Below are 23,921 nucleotides of genomic sequence, written 5' to 3'. Positions count from 1 at the left end.
AAAATATAATAGAAAATATTACTTAAGTATAGCCTATTCGTTGTGTGCGTAGTCATGGTAGGGACAATCAAATCGATGCCAGCGCTTCCAGTGAAAAATTTTGGCGTTAAAGGGGGCTGTCATGACTAATTTGCAGTTCTTTACATGTTAATGTTATAGAAATATCAAATTAAAATTATTGAAAAACACGAATTAATTATACTTAATGCATTAAAAATTGTGAAAATAAGAAATCAAATTGCACAAATATTATTTTTCAAATGTAAATTATCATAATTATTTATTTAAATTTGTGAGACAATAATATTAAATTTTCAATGTAAGTCTTAAATGCAATCCATACAATTATATATGCATCCATACAATTCTATAATTAAAGTAGTGTATCGTTACCATGGAAACGAAACTCACGCACGGAGCGAATTGCATGATTGTATGTTATACAAATTTTAAGGCGTTATGAAATTATATTTTGATTACATCACAATAATTATAGGGCACACGTGGTACCGAAAGAAGCGATGAACAAAAAATATTTACAGTACTGGAAATTATACGTAAGAAATATTTAAACAAAGATTTCAAATTTCAAATTTTTGTTGTTGTTGATCAAAGCTCACAGTTCGATTATCAAAGACCACAGTTCGAGAGTCGATTATCTTCCCATTGTGTCCTGGATTGAACCGTCTGGTTTTATAAACATTACATGCAATTTACTTTTGATTATTTTCCAATACTGTATTTAAAAGTTTCGACGACAATATTTAAGTAAATCATAGCAAACTCACTTTAAAAACACAATGTGAGTCGTACGTATACGAAACCGACATAAAGATATCTTATGTGCGACAAGTTAGCATTTTAAAAGTTAGCATATCTAAATTTCTAGATAGGTCCTAGAAATAGTTCCGTCGAGTTTTGTATTTATCACATTTTATCGAATTTCGAAAGAGTTTGCAAAAGTAGTTTGTAATTTGCAAAGTTTTATATACACTCATGATCTTGACAAGAGTTCTGAAAATGAGATGTTAGACTCGCAATTAATTAATTAAAAAGACACTAAATAACATAACCCTCATATCATGCTATGTTATTAAGTGTATTTTTAATTAATTAATTACTCTCTTAATTGATCAATAAGATACCCAAATTTTTTTTTGATTTAATAATATGTATCGTTAACTACAACATACTAAAAATTTTTATCATTTTCTACTAATTTATTTTTTCTATTACTGGTGAGGGATCCTCCTTAATAATCATCGAAATAAAATTACAGCATGAGACCTGTATTTTTAACTCTCGAAACAAAAGGTTGGGGTATTATAAGTTTGGCTGATGTTTGTATGACTGCTTGTTTGTGACATCGTAGCTCCTAAATAGATTAATCGATTTTGATTATTTTTTTGTTTTCTTTGAAAGGTAATTTAATGAATAGTGTTCTTAGAGAGTTTCTTAGCGAATATCTTCAAAATTGGTTCAGTTTAGAGAAGACTGCAAGGACTGCATATTGCATTTTATTTTGTTAATTTCTGAAAATTTTATAAGATGTATAAGATGAAACTAGCATCTTTTTTAAAGTTCGTTTTAGATACTAGAATTGACGGAACTATTGTTAGGATCTATCAAGAACTGTGAAACTATGTTAGATGCCACTATATTTATAAGTTTTGATGAGCTGCTAACTTTACGCACATCTTAAACGTTGCGTTATATTATCTTACAGGCCTATTTATTATAAGTTGTACTATTATAATAATAATAATGTTAACTGGTTTTGTTGGGAGAGGCTTTTTGATTTATAATATTTATTCTATTATGTTTCTGCATATTATAGGTTATTTACCAGAATTTTATAAGTTGTTTATTATTGAATCAAAGAAAACTTTTTATTACAAAACAGTTAGATTTTTTTACATTATTATATTATATTAATTTTATTATTGTTAATAAAAAGATTTGATTTGGTTATATTTTTTTGTTGATGTTCAATTTAGCGTTTATAGTTATTTCTATTCAATTATATAATGTAATTCAATTATCATAATTTATTAAATTGACAGTGTATTCTTATATTATTTGGTATTATATGTAGGTTGAAACATGTCACATGAACTTTTGTGAATCTCAAAATTATTGAAAAGACGTTTATGTAATTTGCCCACCCACTAAATACATTGTTAGATTTACACTAGGGGGCAGTAGTGGATAGTTCCAAGGGTAGAAAAATTTCGAAAATTAAACGTTTATATCTCAAACTTTCAGTTTTCATTAAATAAGAAGGGATCAAATCCAGCTTCCTTTTTCAAGCGTGGAAATGGTATATCAAATAATCATGACATTAACACAGAACGAAAATTTTCATGTAGAAAATTCAATTTTCGCCGTCGCAAAAAAATTAATTTAATTAATAATTGTGATGGGCTGGTTTAGTGCATGGTATATGCATGAAGGATGTGCACTCAGCCTCTGAAATTGAGGAGCTGATAAATGAAGCTATCAGCGGAAAGGTGGTAAAACACATATATGGTATCTCTATAGATTCTATAGCCTAAGTGTGTCCTTCGTGGACAGCTAATATAACCTAATCTAACCTAGAGATAAATATTTCAAAACCTATGGTATATATCGAACAATTTTACTCTTAATTTTCGTCGAATTTTCTCAAGTTCTAACAGAATTCACTTTCAAAACTGTACTTTTTTTTTTGGGAACGCCCTTACGTACTTGGTTTTGATAAAAAAATTAGAAATGACGTATTATATTTACTCCGAAATTATGCTCCGGTCCTCTATTCAATTTATACAGTTTATAGGTAATGGGTCGATATTTTTCACGGTGCCCCAGATCAGCACTGAAGGTAAATTCGACCCTGACTAAATATGTGTATAAAGTATCCACTTTACAAACCAATTACAAGGTGTTACAGGAAAGTGGATGATTTTTAAAACGCAGTCAAACAATTTCCAAATTGTTTTAAGAATTACCTACCACCAGTTGAAGCAATGATCGAATGGAACTGACAGTGTTGATATTTTGGAAGAATCTGTACTTGTGCCATATTTAGTAGCATTTTGTAGATGTGTTTCGGAGATCGATTCAGTTTTTGGTTAGCAGTTAGTGAACAGAATGGCCGGATATCTTTCTAAAATGAACGCCAATCTAATAAACTTTTTTTCGATCTCAGATTAACATATCAGGTTATAGTAAATTTGATTACTGGAATTCGTTTTGAAATAATGTAACTATGGGTATGGGTATGGGTATGGAGGTTAGTGGGCCATGCTTGAGGGTCGCGCCTCGAAGCAATGGTTCAGAGCACCTAGCCAAATAGACCCTTGTACTCTATCCCCGCTACGCTTTTCAGTGGCTATTATAACCAACTGATGTACTGAAACCCAGGATTTGCCTAGCGCTGAGTTTCCTAATTTCTTCTGGTTCGATTATGGCCGGACCAAACCATTTCCTTCGCTGCTGTATGAGCGCCGGGCAGTAACAGAGAAAGTGGATCGATGTTTCTTCTGAATTTTCTCCGCATCTGTCACACGCGGGAGATTGTCTTTTACCAATCTGATATTGGAACTTGTTCAGGTTATCAGGTCCTGTGAGTAACTCTACGATGACTCTAATATCAGCTCTGTTTAGTTTCAAGATCTCCTCGGCTCTGTTACCGAGCGAGTTTCCTTCACCCAACAGATTAAGATCTGTTAAGACCTTCTTGGTATGGCATCCTCGCAAGCTTTTCTTGAGTAGGAGCCATGGTGGTTCCCAGTTTGGCTAGCTTTCTGCTCTCTCATTACCGTTCCAACCAGAGTAATAATGTAACTAAATTTGAATTTAACTTTGGAATCTGATTTGGTGTATTTCGACTGATTCATGCATCTTTTCTCGTAAGCAATTTATAAAACAGTTCTTTATGAAAACTTAGTGTAAATAAAAACTTCTTAAAAAATTGTTATATCCGAAAATAAACGAAGCATATTTTTTTTAAAAAAATCCAATTTCTTCTTTTATGTGGTATTTATTTCAATACAAAATTAAAATTGTCTTTCTAATAAAAAAAAAAAATAGTGTGATTGTAAAAGAGTTTAAATATAAGCACTTTTTTTTCGAATGACAGCTGGAGGACAGGTGCCTCCTTCTGTGCGGGAATGACATAAACCATTCATATTAACGCATCAACGACCGGAACCTAGTCTAACCGCAATGAAAACAACAACAACTTAATATTAGAGTAGTAACTAAGTGTATGTTATAGCGAGAGAAAATGTTTAAGATGTTTTGTTGCAATACATATACCGGAAGTCATAACAAATGACAACGAACAGTCAACCAATAAATGATGAATGGACGGACTGGGAGGACGACTGGCGTTATACTCTATTGATGCTGTAATGAAACACGTTCTAGAATTATTTTTATTATTATTTCTATTAACAAGGTTTATTCAATCAGATGAAGAACTATTTTAAAAAACATCTTTGTAAATTTAATTTGTTAAATAAGAACGTTTTATGAATGTTTATGATCTGTTTATTTTAATTTAAGACGAGTTTTTAAAGTTCTTTATTGAATTTTAATAAGGTGTAAAAAGTGTCCCAACAAAGAGCTTTAAAAATTATAGCTGTTTCATCTACTGACTGATCGATCAACGCACAGCTGAAAAGGTTGGGTCTAGAAGCCTGAAATTTTGTGCACACGTTCCTTAAGTAACGTAAGTGAGCACTAAGAAGGGGTAATTGGAAAATTTTTTTCGATTTTTTGAAATTTTTTTAATTTTTTTATTTTTTTACCCCTTTAAAAAATCGAGAAAAACGACAAAAAGTTTTGATTTGGAATTTGATGAAACTCAGTGGATGGGGTAACTTTTGATCCAAAAAGTATAAAAATCCGGTTAATTTATTGATTGGATGCAGAGTTTCTGAGATATCGCAATATTTGGATCAGTTTTAGTCCGTATCTCAAAAACTATTCGACCAGTGAACAAATGAACCTGATTTTTGTACTTTTTGGGTCAAAATTACCTTATATACTGAGTTTTATCGAAATTGGAGATAACAAAAATTTTTAGATTTTTTGAAATTTTTTTAAGTGGTTTTAGAATTGATTTTACCTTATTTTTTACTCCTTCATTATTTCTTCAATTTATTTATGGCGCTTTCTATCGTAATTTAATTAATTTTTTTTTTTTTTTTGGTTATAGGTATGGATACTTTTATATCAAAATCTATGAACAAGCTTGATTCGATCACGGAATAAAATAAAGGTTTGAATGCAAATAATTTGAACTTCGTATTTCATTATGAAAATTAAAATTTAAACTTCTTGGAAATGACCATGGTTTCATTCAAATGATGGTTTCAAATTCAAAAGGGGAAATAAGTAAGGACAAAGAAGTGAACACTATTCGCACCGTGCGTGAGTTTTTTGGGAGGCGTTTCCATGGTAACGATGCACTACTTAAATATAGAATTGTATGGATGCAAATATAATTGTATGGATTGCATTTATGATTACATTGAAAATTTAATATTATTGTCTCACAAAATTTAAATAAATAATTATGATAATTTACATTTGAAAAATAATATTTGTGCAATTTGATTTCTTATTTTCACAATTTTTAATGCATTAAGTTAGTTTAATTAAGGTAGTTCCTCCGCGACCGTCCAGTCAAAAAGTTTTGGACTAATACTATCATTCAGTGCATTAACTGTGCTATGACTATTATACATATACCATATATTATTTTCACAAGACTGTAGTTCCTCACTACTGTTTCTAGTATACATATAAACACACACACTATGACATATGCCTTTAACATTAGTCTTCATATCTTTTCCACAAAAATCATCGCTAAAACGAGTTATTTATTTAAGTTTTTTATCGAAACTATATGGTAAATAATTTTTATTTTTATTTATATATTTTCTAAATATAGTATTCTACATTATATTAGTTTTTCATAGAGATGGTGGACGTCATTCATTGGTAAATAAATATAATATTTGTAAATTTGTGTATTTTTATACACTTCTCCCATGTACACGTACAAATTGCGTCACTTTTAATTGCTAATAGCTCATGTATGGCATGGTAAATCATCTTCTAATTTTAACAGCAAGTGTATTATGAATTAAATATTTTATATTCTGAGTTTTGAGAAATTCTTGGAATATCACTTTCGTGTAGGTACTACCTTAATTAATGTTTTTCAATAATTTTAATTTGACATTTTCTATAAGATTAACATGTAAAGAACTGCAAATTAGTCATAACAGCCCCCTTTAACGCCAAACTGGAAACTTTTTTACTGGAAGCGCTGGCATCGATTTTATTGTCCCTACCATGACTACGCACACAACGAATAGTATAAAATATAATTACATAAGTACATATTCAGATTGAAGAACTTGTTAATAGATAAAAATCGTAATTATTATTTGTTTTAAAGTTATTATTATACTTAATCTAACCTACTTATTAATGTCTTTAAATCAACTTTATATATTATTTAGTTTAAATTTGAACTCTACAAAATTATTACATGTACTTAAAATAATTGAAGATAAAAAGATAGATTTAATTTTATGTGGCTGCATTAATATATTTACTTTCATTGCGTAATAAGATAATAAAATAAACGCCTACAATCATAACCGTTGTAGGGAAATGTATTAAAATGATTATAAAAGAAGGCTGGTACCACCAACATTGATTAAATTGTTGAATAATTAACCAATCGGGATCAATAGCATAGAGCAAAACTGTCGAAAAATATGAAATATTTATTAAACTTGTCTAATTTATAATACAATACAACGTGTCTGTACAGGGTATTTAAACAATTCAGTCAATTGTTTATTTTCACTTGTTTTAATGTATATCTCTATATATTATAAATGCGAAAGTAAGGATGTTTGTTTGTTTGTTTGTATGTTACGCTTTCACGCTAAAACTAGCGAATGGTTTTTAATGAAACTGTATAGCAATATAGCTCATACTTCAGAATAACACATGAGCTATAATTATTAAAGATATATTACTAAAAAAAATTATTTAATCTGACATTTACTAAATTTTTACAGAAATCTGTAATTTATGGTTCCAAATTATGATTATAGATGGAGTAGATCTATAATCTACTCCATCATTTTGAACCATAAATTAAAATATTCTGTAAAAATTTAAAATAGTAAATGTCAAATTATTCATTGCCAACTTTTCTCATATACTCAATGAGTTATGACTATTTTACATTTGACAAAATTGAAAACTGTGGAAAACTGTGCACATCACCGAAAGGTGGAGGCTATAAAACGGTGTTTTTTTTTATTTTTAAGCCCAGTGAAACGGGCGGGCATCAGGCTAGTATATAATAATTTTTGGCACTCTGTAAGATACCAAATATTTATTATGAGAATTCCAAGAAAAGCATAGATGTTTATTTTGGAAAAGTTAAATTACAAATCAGAAATAAATTGTTTTTGGCTGTGAATGTGTTAGTTTTAAGACATAAGCACCACATGCATATATTCTTATTCAACGTTCGAAAAAAATAAAATATTATGGTTTCATTAGTTGCAATTAGTTTCGAAATAATATTTTTTTTATTTTGTATTTTTTAAGAAACATCTTAAATTTATTTCTGTCATAATTCATCATATGTGATAATTATACATCTGAAATATTTTAAAGAATTTGGAATTTTCAAATCGAGACATAACTATTTAAGTATTATTGAGGTAATTAATCAAATTCAATCGTTTTTATTTCAACGTATTTAGATGTACCATGGAATATTTATTTCTATTTTTCCGTATAGATCTAAATTAGTAACTTTTAGAGAAAGAAAAATGGTATTTTAAGATCAAAAAATTGACTCACGAAACGCAGAATTTCATCTACAACATATCTAAAGTTCCATGAAATTTCGATTAGTAGAAAATCAACTAATTTTATATTTTTAATTTTCTTAAACTGAGTTTTTTCTACATACTCATACGAGCAGTTTGCATCCGATCTCGTAAAAATAAGAAGTGGCGTACTTTTAAATTCCGACCTCAAAAGTCTTATTTACTCAATTATTTATATACCGTTCCTGTATATTTTCCACTTTATGTTACTTTTTGGGAACTAATAACTAAAAAAAAAAAACGTTGTAACTCAAATAATTTATTCTATTTTAACCCTATATGCTCTAATTCAATTAATTTTGCAATTGTATCTAATTGTATATTTGATGTGCCTTCAATAATTGATCCAACTTTACAATCGCGATAGAACTTTTCTTGTGGAAAATCTTTTGTAAATCCAACACCACCCATCCAATCTATACAACTGATTGTTGCTCTTTGTGCAACCTCGGCCGCATACAATTTAGCCATAGCACCATGTTTCCGTACATCATAACCATTTTCCTGTAATCGTGCTGCATTGTACACCATCATACGTACACATTCAATTTCTGTTGCCACCCGAGCAATTTGATGTTGCATAGCCTAAAAAAAAAACAAATTTTTATTTATAAACTTTTCATAATAAGATATTTTTTCGTTTAAAAAACCTGAAATTTGAAGGTTGGCTTTCCAAATTGTTTGCGTTGTAAAGTATATGGTATTGTAGCATTAAAACATCCTTCCGCTGCTCCTAACATTGATGCTGCGACTGCAATTCGTCCTTCATTCAATATATCTGCGATATACTTATATCCTTCACCAACTTTACCCAGGATATTTTGCATAGGTATCCGAACATTATCAAAATGTACTGGACATGTTCCTGATGCAACGATGCCTAATTTATCTTCAGGTTTTCCCACTGTCAAGCCTGGTGTATTACGTTCGACAATAAAACAAGTAATCCCTTTGTGACCCTAAAATTATTAAACTTTTAAAGTAAATTTTTTGCAGAGTTTGACTGGTTTATACAGGGTGAACCATCAATCAATTATGGATAATAGCTCGTTTTTTAGCTAACCAATCAAAGATATCATGTTCTGACATCAGATTGGACCTAGTTAATAGGTACACCCTGTAAAGCGAATCTCGAACAAATCAATTATGTTTAGCGCTCCAGTGGGTTATAGACAAAAAACGTCGGAATAGGTCCCTCTTTCAGCACGAATTTCGATTTATGAAGTAAAAGTTTATTGGCCCGCGCGATGGGCTATTTTTTATTTACCGAACACTGTGCTGAAAGAGAGGACTTATGGTCCCATGAATAAAAAAAAATATTTACTGCTTCAGGATTAGCATTTGCCATAACAAGAAATATATTTGCAATATTTGAATTGGTGATCCACATTTTTGAACCATTGATTGTGTAATAGTCACCATCTTTTTTTGCTGTTGTTCTCATAGCAAAAGCATCACTTCCAGAACTTGCTTCACTTAAACACATACTTCCAACCTACAAAAACATTTAATTTTTTAGTTTGTGTCCACGGAGAGCCTAAATGGCCGAGAGGTCTAAGGCGTTTGCCTTTGACTGTTTGTCCATTTAGACTTAGGTTGCGGGTTCAAATCCAGGCAACGGCAGTGTGAACAATTTATAATTAATGGGAGTGCAGAATTGATCACATTGTCGTCGCTTGAATAAGAACGAAGTAACCGACTCCACCCACATCAAAATGTAATTGTAAATATGTTTGTAATTAAATAAATAAAGATTAACAAATAATGATGTGGGTGGCCTCTGTTATAGGCGTATATGTCAGAGAAACGGAGGTTAAACCCCATTATTATTATTATTATTATTAGTTTATGCCCACAGAAAATATCTTATGCAAATCATATGGGATTTGTATTTACTCAAGGGTTCCAAGCTTTTTATTATTTTTGCCTAGTTCTTTTAATCCTTACCCAATTAGTTGCCAATAATGATAAATACTTTTGTTTCTGCTCCTCGTTACCCTGTTTCGATAGTAAATTACATACTAAAGTGTTTTGGGCATCAACTACTGTTGTTACACCCAAATCAATTTTTCCAAGTTCTTCAAGCACTAAAACTGATGTCATAAAGGTACTACCTGTTCCATTATACTTTGAATCAACTTCTATCGCCATCAACTAAAATTAAAATTAATTTTAATTATATAATTTATAAAAATCACAGGAATAAAATAAAGTATTACCCCATTTTCAAAAAGCATATTTAGAACAGATTCATGGATTTTCTCCTCCTTTTCCATTTGGCGTACCAACGGTCCAATTTTTTCAGTTGCTAAACGCGCAACTGTAAATAAATATTTTAAATCAGAAATTGGACTTACTAATTTTTCGAAAGTATTTACCATTTTCTTTGATCCTTATTTCATCATCTGTTAAATAAGTAATCGGTTTTAATAATTCTGCAATCCGTCCTTGCGAATATTTTCGTAAACTTCGAATATTCTAGAAAAAAAGTTAGAATTAAAAATCTTAGAATTATATCAAAAAAATTATGTAGTTTAATATTATAGTTATAATACAAACGGTTTTATGTAATAATTGTTGTAATTTGTTCATTTTTGTACTAAATCGCGTATGCGGTTTATCAGACTATATGAAAATTTTATTATGTTTATGCTGAATTTATAAGTTTTTGAAAAACGTTCCTTATCTCTGATAAAATACGTATATTTTACAACGATGGTTTATAATATTAAATTTTTCATTGAAACTATTAATTGATAAACTAGATATCAGTAGTATTTTTTTACTTCTGATGTTCACGTTTAAGGATGTTCCCAAAAAATCACCTTTTCTTTGGAACATGTTTAAATCATGTACTCCTTACGGTGTAAATATTTGGAATTTGAGCCGTTAAAGCTTGTGTTTTTAAGAAAATTTTATACTGAAGTGTTTTTAAAGGTATGCTTTGTTATAATGTAACAAGGCTAATTTTCTTAAGATTAATTTGGGAAAACTAATATTCATTAGTTAAAAGTTTGACAAATGTTTTCCTATAAAGAAAATTTTAACCAGTGGCATTCCTTTTTCTATAAAATATATTTAATTTAAAGTGATGAAATGAATGGTATTTGTGTGTTATTTTTTCTATAAGCGATTTTCTCTGAATCTTGTTTCAAACAACAATAGTATATATAGAAAAATTTTACTCTACTTTTAATATGAGCGGCTTTTGTGACTTGCATTTTTGGTTAGTAGCCTTGCAGTATTTTAGAAAATCACAAAGAAGCTCCTTCCGGCATAAAATGCGCCCGAAAAACGCGTGCTTTTGGATAGGGTATCAAGAAAAATATTATGTAACTCACGGCCAAAATGTAATTCCGTATAATAAAATAATTTTATTGTTTTATTTTATTTGAATACAAAATAGAAGATAAACAGTCGGTACGGCTATTTAAGTACTAATGCTAATACTATTTGACATAGTTTGAAATAAATTTTTATCCGATTGAAGTGGCTTATTCGTTTTTTGAACTATTCAGCTAAGGGTTCTAAGGAACAAAAATTTGTTCGAAAATCTTCAATTAGTATCAAACTTCGAATATATAGGGCAAAATTACATTAAAAAATTATTGGAAAATGGTAAAATAAAGACAGACCATTTGTATTTTAACATCAAGTTTATTTTTAAAAAAATCGTGACTGACATAGCAGAACAAAACGTGACTGACACTACCGATAATTTGGTTTGCAAAATAAATGAATTTTGAGTTGAATTTCAAATGAAACCGTAGAAATTAATATTGCAGGACACAAGATAGGAACTTGGGTTGTTAGAACGCATTCCGCTGACATTCAAACGGTCGCATTGTAGGTATTTCATGGTTTCCCTTTAGTCAAATACACGTCAACATAATATCAATCCATTCCTATCGCAACTTTCTATCTTAATTATAAGCAGTCTCCTTCATTTTACAAAAAATCTCTTTATACAAAAATATCTATTTTAATAAAAGTCCATCTGGAATAAAAACCATTATGGTCATATGTACAGGTTATTATCTCATTTGTTTCTTGTTTATCATATTATAACTTAATGGAAAAGGTTATTATTTGACCATGTTTTGCCCCCAAAAACTAAGCGTACGTTCGTATTACTGCATACATTATGGTGAATAAACATTTAGGGAGATTTATGGTTGAAATAATGCAATTCCCTAAGGAACTTATTATCATATATGTGTCTTATTATTAGCACATCAATAATAATGCCAAAATATGTATTTTTCTTTATGATTTCGACCGACGAGCGGTGTGCACAAAAAAAAATCAAAATTTATAAATATATATATTTATGTATTTTCTAAAAAGCTTTTAATGAATATTTCATATTAAATCAGAAATTTCTTTGAAAATAATGATTCAATACTTTGTGGCTTTATCCATCATTAAAACTTTCAGTTTTTACTTCGAATCATAAATATTTTAGTAGCTAGTACTGAATAAATGTTCGTCAGTAAAGGAACCACACAGCTGCACACAGATTAGGTGAAACAGACGAATTTTAGCTGCTGTATACAACAGGGGAGGAATCTACCACCTGAGAGATTCTATGAAAAAGTGTACCATGAATGGAAAAAAAATATTACTGTTTTGGATGTCAAAATACTTCAGTTTATTCTTCTATAACAGAGGCCACCCACATCATTATTTGTTTATCTTTATTAATTTAATTACAAACATATTTACAATTACATTTTGATGTGGGTGGAGTCGGTTACTTCGTTCTTATCCAAGCGACGATAATGTGATCAATTCTGCACTCCAATTAATTATAAATTGTTCACATTGCCGCTGCCTGGATTCGAACACGCAACCTAAGTCTAAATGGACAAACAGTCAAAGGCAAACACCTTAGACCGCTCGGCCATTGAGGCTCTCTTAGATTTCAGTTAAATATTTCAAATATTTCCGTTACTCAATGTTTTATGAGCTTTTTTTTGTAATTTTTTTTAAGAAACATAATGCTAAAGTTTTGTTTGTAGAAATACGAAGATGTAATAGTTTTTTGTATTCTTACCAATGTAATATACAATTATTGTGTTTTGACGTTTAATATCCTAATGGATTATATTGTGTTAAAAGATTATATTAAATTTATGACTGTTAGTGTAATTTGTGTTAAAAAAATTGCAAATGACATTCGTATGAAATAGTTTTTTTTTTACGATAACATATTTTTATGACCGAAAATATTTTGTAGGTATGTTTCTGGTTGATAAAAGTATTATTAATAAATTATTTTACTACACTCATTTTTATGGTTATTAAATATAATTCTCTTTGTTGAGATTATTCAGACAGGTTAATTATACCATGCATATATGTAATATGCAAGGTATACTAAGTTTAGTCCCAAGTTTGTAACGCTTAAAAATATTGATGCCACGCACAAAATTTTGGTATAGGTGTTCATAGAATCACCTAATTATTCCATTTCCGGTTGTCCGTCCGTCCGTCCGTCTGTGGACAAGATAAATAAAAAACGAAAAAAGATATGGAGCTGAAATTTTTACAGCGCACTCAGGACGTAAAAAGTGAGGTTGAGTTCGTAAATGAGCATCATAGGTCAATTGGGTCTTGTAAACCGTTAGAGATACAACAAAACTTTAAATGTAAAAAATGTTCCTTATCAAAAAATAAACAACTTTTGTGTGAAACATTTTTTCGTAAATATCACTGTTGACTCGTGAGGGCGCTAATTAGGCGAAAATTTTATAGTTTGTACTATATTGGAATATCAGTTATGTATAATGTGGCAGAGTAATCAACACTGTCTATACATGGTATTTCAACAATTAACTCAATCAATTGTTTGTTTTCACTTGTTTAAGTTTCAATTTACCATATTTTCTAAATAAAATTAATAGAGCTTACTGGCAAAAAGTATAGTTGGTGGAGAAGTCAGCTTTCAGATTTTATCAATACACCAAGAATTGTCTAGCGAAATGGGAAATTTTTGACAATATATTTGAAAACTAAATAGATTCGCGCAACAAAAAGTAATATGCTATGAAAATTTGTTTTTAAATTAAACTTTTGTATTATAGCGACACGCGCTAACAGCGGTGTACTGTTAAATATTGAGGCAAGTAAAAATTATTCAAACAAATAAAACTTTGGTGCATTGATTCTGTTACGTCCATTAATTTTAAAATAAACATTGAAATTAATTTTAGAATTTAAATTATATATGAATTCAAAAATAATACAGCACATTAAAATAATGTAGCAGTTATAGTTATAGTGAATAAGAAACATAACATTTTCAGGTAATTCGTTTTGCTTCAACATATATTTTATACATGATCCGCTTCCGGGCATTAATAACAACAAATATTTATCAAAGTGGTTGTCTGATGCCTCTTCTGAATTCTTTAAAATTCGTTATGCATTTTAAGTGAAAACTGTATCAATGTAGGTTCAGTTCATTTAAATATTAGATTAAACACGTTAATTATTTTTATTATTATCCATGTCGATATTAAGAAAATTAAAAATGAAATTCTATTTAGGTTGCACGTTTTCCTATAAAATTCTCACTGTTTAGGCTCTACGATGCCACTGAGAACACACAGACGCACAGATGAACACTTTAAACTTATAACACTCCTCTTAAATCAATATCAAAGTGATGGTCATGGACATCAGAAGAGATGAAAAGGATACTTAGAGAGCTATCATTTTTGGGACTAAATTGAAATATTTGAGTTGACTTTTTTTTTGGATTATTGTTTTGAATTACCTAATTATTTTACCAATTTTCTTTTGAAAATGAATTGTGCCAGGTTTATTTGACCATTCATTTCAATTGTAATTATTTATATATTAAAATTATCTGTCATGCCTTTTCCAAACTGAATCGATTTTCCAAACTCAATCATCATCAATTTTTTAGTTTTTTCGGGTACGTAACTTTTAACTCGCACTTGAAACATAACGAATAACAGTCTCCGTTAAATTACCTTTCAAATCAAACCAACAAAATTAAAATACACAGACTCGCACACATAGCGGTCAAACTTATAGCACCCCATTTTTTTTATTCGGGGGTTAAAAAACTTAATATTACAATCACATTTATCATGTAAAAATTATAATTAAGGTTCTAAAATTTTGTCTACATAACCCACAAAAATATATTCATCATGCTTAAAAAGACAGATACATTATTGAATTATTATTATTTAAAATATTGACATTTTTAATTAAGGAAATAGCGACAAGTTTTTGGTCAATCGATTATAAACCAGTATATGCACCCAAAAAATGATTTAGTTATTTCATATTTTTAAGTATGGAATTGTTTTAACTGTAAGAAGTAAATCAATTAAAAGATATCCATTTGCATTATTAATTGTGTTGGTTTTTACCATTTTTTCTTTATTAATATTAATCAGAAGTTGTGTCGGCTTGCGGCTATAAAATTATTGTATTTATTTATGTCATAAATAAGTCAACCCTAGTAACTCAGTTTGTTAAAACGTAACCAATTCTGTTTGCGATATTATAATATAGTATGTACTACCAAAAACCTAATATAAATTCAATTAATATATTTTATATATAAACAGGGTTTAAAAACATTAATATTACTTGTGAAACAAATCGATTACATCAGATGATCTCAAATATACAAAAGTTCACTTCTTTTACAACGTTTAAGGATGTATGAGCATGACAACAATGTTTGATTTAAGGGCTCAAAATTTGTTTGTAGGTAGTCTTTTACTCAAAGAATATGTGGTTAAAATTTCAGCTTAGGTATCCGTGCAAATTTTTAAGAAAAAAGTCATTAAAAATCGATATAAAATACATTGGCTCTTATGGAGGAATCTCAAAAAACGACATATTTTGGAAGTTTTTGATAATTTTCATTTGGAATGAATGAAAACAAATTTAAAAAAAACTTTTTAATAGCAAGTAAACATATTAGCAATGAATTAGAAAAGAAAAAAACTAAGTGTCACCGTCCATATAAGGGATGTAAGAGCAGGGTAGATTAAGGGTTGAAATTATTTTTATCTTATTTTCAACTTTGATGATGAATCTTGTTATAACTTCATGAATGTAGACGAAAAATAAGAATAAAATTTTTCGATATGTGTCTTGGTTTTCGAAATATCGAAAGCTAAATAATTAAACAAAATTTTCAATTTTCGATATTTTGAAAATTAAGCCAGATATCGAAAAATTTTATTCTTACTTTTCGTCTTATATCGTCAAGTAATAATATAAATTTATCATCAAAATTGAAAATATCTATTTTTAAATTTGTGCCCCCACTACCATGCTCATACATCCTTAATAATGTTTGGTTCAAAGAACTATTATAAAATAGTAGTATTGACGACAAATAATTTGCTGTAATGTATGTAACCTAATTAATTTGAGTTCACAAGATATTTATTTACAATTTAATTAAATTCTTGTATTATTCTACCTTTAAATATTACAATACAGTGATTTGGTTGGTTCTGTAATTATATAAATGCGACATTGAATTGTGAATAGTGTATCTATTCAGGTATAATATTGGATAAATTTAATCAAAGTTTACACATTTTATGCAAACTAATTATCATTAATTATACAAAACTATTTTATTATAGTTATTGCAAACTATGTAACTATGTTTATTGTAGTTTGTAGATACACCTACAATATAAATTGTTTATTTGATGTAACCATTCGTATAGTTAAGGAGCTTCGGCAAATACTGATACAATGTCAAAGCAAAAACAACTTTTTCCATATATTCTACTGCGGAAAAAATTATTAAAGCAGTTGGATGTTTCAGTTATAGTTTTCTTCGATATTTACTTTAATTTTATGAATATTTCCTTGTGTATTATGTTAGTACACTCATTATATTTTTCATCAGCTCCTTTGCTATAATGACCACACCTGTTTGTTTTTGTCTAACAAGGATAACTTATTTTATTAGAACATGATCATGTCATGACTCTTGATACTTAAATGAATTTGATATAATTCATTTCCTTATTAAGGATCAATATTTCACTATTTTATAAAATTCCTTTCTGATTGACTGACTGAAGGATCAAGGCACAGCCTAAGCCGCTGATCATAGAGATCTGGAACTTGTAGGATGTGTTCCTTGTATGACGTAATCATTCGATGAGAAAGCATTTTCCGAAATTCTACCCCTAAGGGTATTATATTAAGTCATAAATGGTATATGGGTGAAATCAATTCAGTTACTTTGAATTCGCGTGAATAAAACGTACGTCAGTTCCAAAAATTTTTAAAAAACTTTGTGTGCCGCATAATTGGCTGTAAAAACCACACCCTGAACATGAAAGTGTGAGGTTTGATTGGTAATGAGTTCTATCATTTTTTGTGATAAAATATATCGTGGTATGTTATGTATATTCAAATTAATTTATTCGATATCAAACAGTGATAATTTCTAGTGTTAAATACCATTAAAATGCAATTTACTTTCATAAAATGTAATTAACCAATAACAAATTAAATAACAACTATATAGTTGTGTGTTGGTTTGTTTATTACAATATTATTATTATACGCTGGTTTTTGTGGTTATTTTCATTACATAACTGCTGATATTGTTTTGTTTGTTTTAGTTGAAGTACAAGCAACTTCAATAGTAACTATAACTACATCATGTAAATATTATATCTGTACGACTAGACAACCAATAAAAACTATATTTTATAATATTAGTCTAGTCAACAAGTTCAAATTGGGCAAATAGTTCTTAAAATAATAATATTTAAAAGAAACTTTCAATAAAAAAACTCTCATTCCCAGAAGCCTATCTCCATTATTTATAATCTTTATTTAACACCGAAAATAGGTCTTTTTGCGTCATTTTTAGATTATTGTAATATCGTCAAAAACGAGTATCTCACACTAAAAATTTTTCATGTCACGAATGTTCACTCTCTGTATCTCGTTTTTTGCTTGGTACGCGTAAAGAAGTTTCATTTCAAAAAATGAAACCACATAGATGCACATACTTTTTGAAGTAAGCTGAAATTAGATAAATTTCGATTTTTGCCCCAATTTCCTAGATCAGTTTTTTGTATTTTTAAAATACGTATTTTCGACTACCAAGTAGTCATCATCAGTGAGAATTAGCTAGTGAATGTTACTCTTTGCTAATTTGGTGGCGGACTGCACAATGTTACTTTCGTGTATATTTACAATTTATACTGTTCACAGTATCTGTCAAATTGTAGTATCAGTGGCGCTAGCCAATCAACTTCCATCAGTTTACTAGTGCTGGCCCATGAGCGTGATACTTGTGCGCAAGCCCGAGTATTTTTTGACGTTTAAAATAATAAATTACAAATCAAACCTAAATTAAAAAACTATAAATAAATCATAAAAATAAATAATCCTTTATTTTTATAACGTATTAACAATTTTTAGAAATTCAACCTTGATTTTGCAATTTTTATTAGATCCGAATTTGGAATAGGTCCTTTGTCCAAGTTCATTGCTTCATCACCCATCTTTTGAATAAAGATGCTTTCATAAGCGTCTAATTCGCAAGGATTGGGTACTGATTTCAGGAGCTTAAGGTTTGATTTGTCAATTTTGTGGTCGTTTTCGATAACGTGAGCGGCTACACATGATTTTTCAATTCTTCCATATTTTAAATGGCCCATATGTTCTTTGAATCTTGTGATAATTTGTCTTCTACTTTGACCTACATACTTCTTCGAACAATTTTAACATCCAATGCAATATATTCCCGATTGTTGTTCCATGTTGATTTTATCTTTGGGATTTCCAAGGATAATGATTTATATTTTCTGTAATTGATCTTTTTGAATAAAATACTAATTTTCCTATCAAGGTATTATTCGACAAAAATTATTTAGACTCATTTACAAATTGCTTCGTATAATTTCTATTCTATATAATTTTCATTTCTCCATGTAATTGTAAAGTTCGTTGGTATTGAATGAACTTTACTACATACCTAATGTAAAAGTCATGAATCATTCATTACTATTAATAAACATAACGTCCTAAGATAATTAAAAATATGTTGAACATACTTTATTTCTACAGGGCCGTCTATTCGAAAATAATATGGTTAAAAAGTCTTAAGGATGTATGAGCATGGTAGTGGGGACACAAATTTAAAAATAGATATTTTCAATTTTGATGATAAATTTATATTATTACTTGACGATATAAGACGAAAAGTAAGAATACAATTTTTCGATATCTGGCTTAATTTTCAAAATATCGAAAATTGAAAATTTTGTTTAATTATTTAGCTTTCGATATTTCGAAAACCAAGACACATATCGAAAAATTTTATTCTTATTTTTCGTCTATATTCATGAAGTTATAACAAAATTCATCATCAAAGTTGAAAATAAGATAAAAATAATTTCAACCCTAAATTTACCCTGCTCTTACATCCCTTATATGGACGGAGACACTTAGTTTTTTTCTTTTCTATGTCATTGCTAATATATTTACTTTCTATTAAAAAGTTTTTTTTTAAATTTGTTTTCATTCATTCCAAATGAAAATTATCAAAAATTTCCAAAATATGTCGTTTTTTGAGATTCCTCCATAAGAGCCAATGTATTTTATATCGATTTTCAATGACTTTTTTCTTAAAAATTTGCACCGATACCTAAGCTGAAATTTTAACCAAATATTCTTTGAGTAAAAGTCTACCTATAAACAAATTTTAAGCCTTTAAATCAAACATTGTTGTCATGCTCATACATCCTTAAAAGAATATTTTAAGACTTTTTAAAGTGTGGGATGCTCGATATCTATAAATTGATTAGTGATAAGAATGCACACTTTAAAAAGTCTTAAAATATTCTTTTAAGGATGTATGAGCATGACAACAATGTTTGATTTAAAGGCTTAAAATTTGTTTATAGGTAGACTTTTACTCAAAGAATATTTGGTTAAAATTTCAGCTTAGGTATCGGTGCAAATTTTTAAGAAAAAAGTCATTGAAAATCGATATAAAATACATTGGCTCTTATGGAGGAATCTCAAAAAACGACATATTTTGGAAATTTTTGATAATTTTCATTTGGAATGAATGAAAACAAATTTAAAAAAAAACTTTTTAATAGAAAGTAAACATATTAGCAATGACATAGAAAAGAAAAAAACTAAGTGTCTCCGTCCATATAAGGGATGTAAGAGCAGGGTAAATTTAGGGTTGAAATTATTTTTATCTTATTTTCAACTTTGATGATGAATTTTGTTATAACTTCATGAATATAGACGAAAAATAAGAATAAAATTTTTCGATATGTGTCTTGGTTTTCGAAATATCGAAAGCTAAATAATTAAACAAAGTTCATAAAATTAGTTTGTACTTTTTGGTCCAAATATACATTTCAATATAAGCGAGTTAAAGTGTGTTAAAATAATTTTGACCAGTCGTTCCATACCATTTATATCGGCCTAAAATCTCTACTTATCTTTATTCTTAAATACGTCCCTGTACTCAATTTATTCTATTTTCAGAGAGATACTGACTGCAGTTACAGTTTAAAACATATAATAATTAAAATCTAATTACTGTTCTATTTATTATTCTGTGTGATGCCACAATAAAGCATTTTTAATCTATTAATAACCACAGAACTCATCTCTCACAAACCTAACATAATATGATGATAATGATTTTATGATGTGTTGTGATATTGAAGCGAGTTTCAAAAAAAAGTAGTCTATGTTCACAAAAAGTTCAGTGCATTTGATGGATAATTAATTTTCTATAACATAAATCAAGAGTTTGAGGTTTATTTATAAAAAGCTTGAGTGAAATCCAATAAGATCGGATTAAATTTGCCTGTAATATCAACAAAAAAAAATCAAATTTTTAACTCAATGACGTCATCGGAATCCAAAAAATTTAATTTTGCTTTATCACATCCAAATTTTATCCAATTTTGATAAATCAAGTATGTAATTCTACTAAATTTGGGCCATAATTTTCAAATTTGTACTCAGAATTAACCTAGGTATAATAGGTTTCAAGAATGTTTTATCCTGGTCCTGGAATTAAACATATAATTGATAGCTAGCGAAAAACTGACATCGCAGCGGAAAAGAATGAACCTAATTTAGTTGGTTTCAAAAAAAAATCCAATAAGATCGGATAAAATTTGCTTGTGTTATCAAAAAAATCGAATGTTTGAACTCTATGACGTCTTCAGAATCCAAAAAATTTTATTTTCCGTATCACATCCAAATTTTATCCAATTTTGATAAACCAAGTATGTAACTCTACTAAATTTGGGTCAAACTTTTCAAATTTGCGGTCAAAATTAACTTAGCTATAATAAATTTCAAGAATGTGGAGTCTTGATCTCGGAATTAAGCACATGAGTGATAGCTAGCGAAAAACTGACACCACAGCTGAAAAGAATGATCCAAAATTATTGGGTTTCAAAAAAAATTCCAATAAGATCGGATCAAATTTGCCTGCATTATAAAAAAAAACCGAATTTATATACCGAAATTATATATTTTTTAACTGTTGGGTTGGGTTGGGTTTAAAACAAAAAATTTAATTTTGCTCTATCACATCCAAAATTTATCCAATTTTAATAAATCAAGTATGTAATCCTACTAAATTTTGGCCATACTTTTCAAATTTGTGGTCAAAATTAATCTAGCTATAAAAGATTTCAAGAATGTGGAGTCTTCATCTCGGAATATAACACAGAAGTGATAGCTAGCGAAAAACTGACACCACAGCTGAAAAGAATGACCCAAAATTAGTGGGTTTCAAAAAAAAATCCAATAAGATCGGATAAAATTTGCTTGTGTTATCAAAAAAATCCAATTTTTTAACTCTATGACGTCATCAGAATCCAAAAAATTTTATTTTCCGTATCACATCCAAATTTTATCCAATTTTGATAAACCAAGTATGTAATTCTACTAAATTTGGGTCATTATTTTCAAATTTGTGCTCAAAATTATTCTAGTTCTAACAGGTTTCAAGAAGGTGGAGTCCTGATTGGATGGTATAGGCGATGTCAGTAAAATAGTGCCGTAGAAAAATGACGTTTAGACCAAAACCTTAAAGGTATTTACAAATTATCGATTTATATTATTAAATTGAATTCTTTTCAAGTAAAATTGTAGAAAATACACTTTAGTTATAATTTATTAATGCACGGACCAATTTTAAGCAAACAGGAAGTTTTTGGTCTGATCTAAGGGCGTAATATAATTGCTTAAACCTTCTATAGGTAAAAAAATATAAATTATAAGAATTTTTGAATTATATAGTGTGTTGCATATAATTTTTTCTAATGTAATATGAGTCTACAACGTCTAAGTACAACGTACAACATACAGTTTGTAGACTAACAAAACAAACATTATAATTTTGAATACTATGTACAGACACAGATACAGATACAGTCAGTACCTACAGATGTGGGTAATATAATCGTGACTAAATAATAATAATCATAATAACAACAACAAATAATAATAACATTATCATATCAAAACTATTATGTTATTTAAAATATGTGAGTGTTGGTTTGCTACAAATTACAATGCATTTGAAAATGGTTTTTCATTATCTCATCAATGTTTTTAAACGTATTGATTAAGTAATCAAGACCAGAGCCTAAATGACCGAGCGGTCTAAGGCGTTTGCCTTGTACTGTTTGTCCATTTAGACTTAGGTTGCGGGTTCGAATCCAGGCAGCGGCAGTGTGAACAACTTATAATTAATGGGAGTGCAGAATTGATCACATTGTCGTCGCTTGAATAAGAACGAAGTAACCGACTCCACCCACATACAAAATGTAATTGTAAATATGTTTGTAATTAAATAAATAAAGATTAACGAATAATGATGTGGGTGGCCTCTGTTATAGGCGTATATGTCAGAGAAACGTAGGTTAAACCCCATTATTATTATTACTATTATTATTAAGCAATCAAGACCAATAAACTGTACGGTTTTATTTTCTGAAATTTTTTTTATCCAGCTGTCAAAAGGCATGTTTTCGTTTTGTGGGCTTAATATTAAAATTGAGCTTAAAATAAACTTTGTGCAGACTGAAAACTCTGGTTATGCGATAAAAATAAACTTCAATTAACTAAAGAGTTGACCTTGTATTTGGATATGCGGGAAGGAAATGTAAGCGGAAATTTATTTTTCCTTTACTTTTTCGAAAAAAGTTATTCGAAGTCTATTGATTATATGTTATCAAGTTTGTGAAGATAAAAAAAGGCCCGAATAAGAAATCACTTTTAAAATTCTGCATTTTATTGCTAGTGAAATTGTTAAGTTGTTTGCTTCGCTTAAATTTGATTGGAGTAATTTATTATAAAAATTATTTTTCACTTTTTTTTTGCATTTTTTTAAATGTTTTTACAAGAAAAAGCATATTCTATACATTTTAGTGAGCTTTAGACGTTAATCGTAATAAAAAAGTAACTTAGACGTATGATTAGTATATATCTTGCAAACTACTGAACGGATTTTGATAAAACTTTGTTCTCTAAGTTTAAGAAAATGTAAGCTAATAAAAAAAGAATATACATAGATAGATACAAATATACATACATATACCTAAAAATGTTATACAGGGCACCCCCGGTGTAAAGGGCAGGTTTTGCTGCAGCGGGTAGAAAATAAAATTCTAAGACGAAAAGTCCTCTTCCATTTTTTGACTCGATGGCATTGATAATTAACGATTATTTAAAATAGCCATAAGATCGAGATAGTGAGACGCTAGAGGCTTAACGCTACGCTGGCGTGAACGTCGTATGTATACGTGTGCGAGTGTGTGAATATTTAGGAATGTAAGGATCAAAAAAAAAAAAAAAAGAAGATAACTTTTCTTTTAAAAATTTTATTTTCTACCTGATGCAACAAAGGCGTCTGTTACTCGTGGGATAGTCAGTATATTAGTTTGCAGTCCTAAATAGATTAACTTATAGCCA

At 29.0% G+C, this 23,921-nt stretch overlaps 2 protein-coding genes across 3 annotated transcripts in view; one reads left to right on the top strand and one right to left on the bottom strand.

Annotated features, from left to right (window-relative positions):
• LOC123295728 overlaps positions 1-23,921 on the top strand; it is a 512,151-nt gene that overhangs the window by 132,793 nt on the left and 355,437 nt on the right. The window lies entirely within an intron of this gene.
• Positions 8,179-10,535, bottom strand: LOC123295741 (short/branched chain specific acyl-CoA dehydrogenase, mitochondrial-like). The gene is made up of 7 exons (XM_044877184.1): positions 10,479-10,535; positions 10,298-10,397; positions 10,139-10,239; positions 9,867-10,073; positions 9,244-9,414; positions 8,570-8,878; positions 8,179-8,504 (listed from the first exon to the last, which is right to left on the bottom strand). Exons 1-7 carry the CDS (start codon positions 10,509-10,511, stop codon positions 8,184-8,186), a joined length of 1,242 nt encoding a protein of 413 aa, XP_044733119.1. The 5' UTR covers positions 10,512-10,535; the 3' UTR covers positions 8,179-8,183.

This window comes from Chrysoperla carnea, chromosome 3 (genome assembly GCF_905475395.1).
Source record: "Chrysoperla carnea chromosome 3, inChrCarn1.1, whole genome shotgun sequence".
In the NCBI taxonomy this organism is placed as follows: domain Eukaryota; kingdom Metazoa; phylum Arthropoda; class Insecta; order Neuroptera; family Chrysopidae; genus Chrysoperla; species Chrysoperla carnea.
This window is presented reverse-complemented; position numbering and strand designations above follow the sequence as displayed.

What these genes read in the sequence shown, in the direction of transcription:
- LOC123295741 (XM_044877184.1), bottom strand. Translation starts at nt 10,511, where the DNA reads ATGAACAAATTACAACAATTATTACATAAAACC. An exon ending in ATATGCTTTTTGAAAATGGG is followed by an intron (nt 10,074 to 10,138) that starts GTAATACTTTAT and finishes TTTTAATTTTAG; the next exon opens with TTGATGGCGATAGAAGTTGA. An exon ending in CATTATTGGCAACTAATTGG is followed by an intron (nt 9,415 to 9,866) that starts GTAAGGATTAAA and finishes ATGTTTTTGTAG; the next exon opens with GTTGGAAGTATGTGTTTAAG.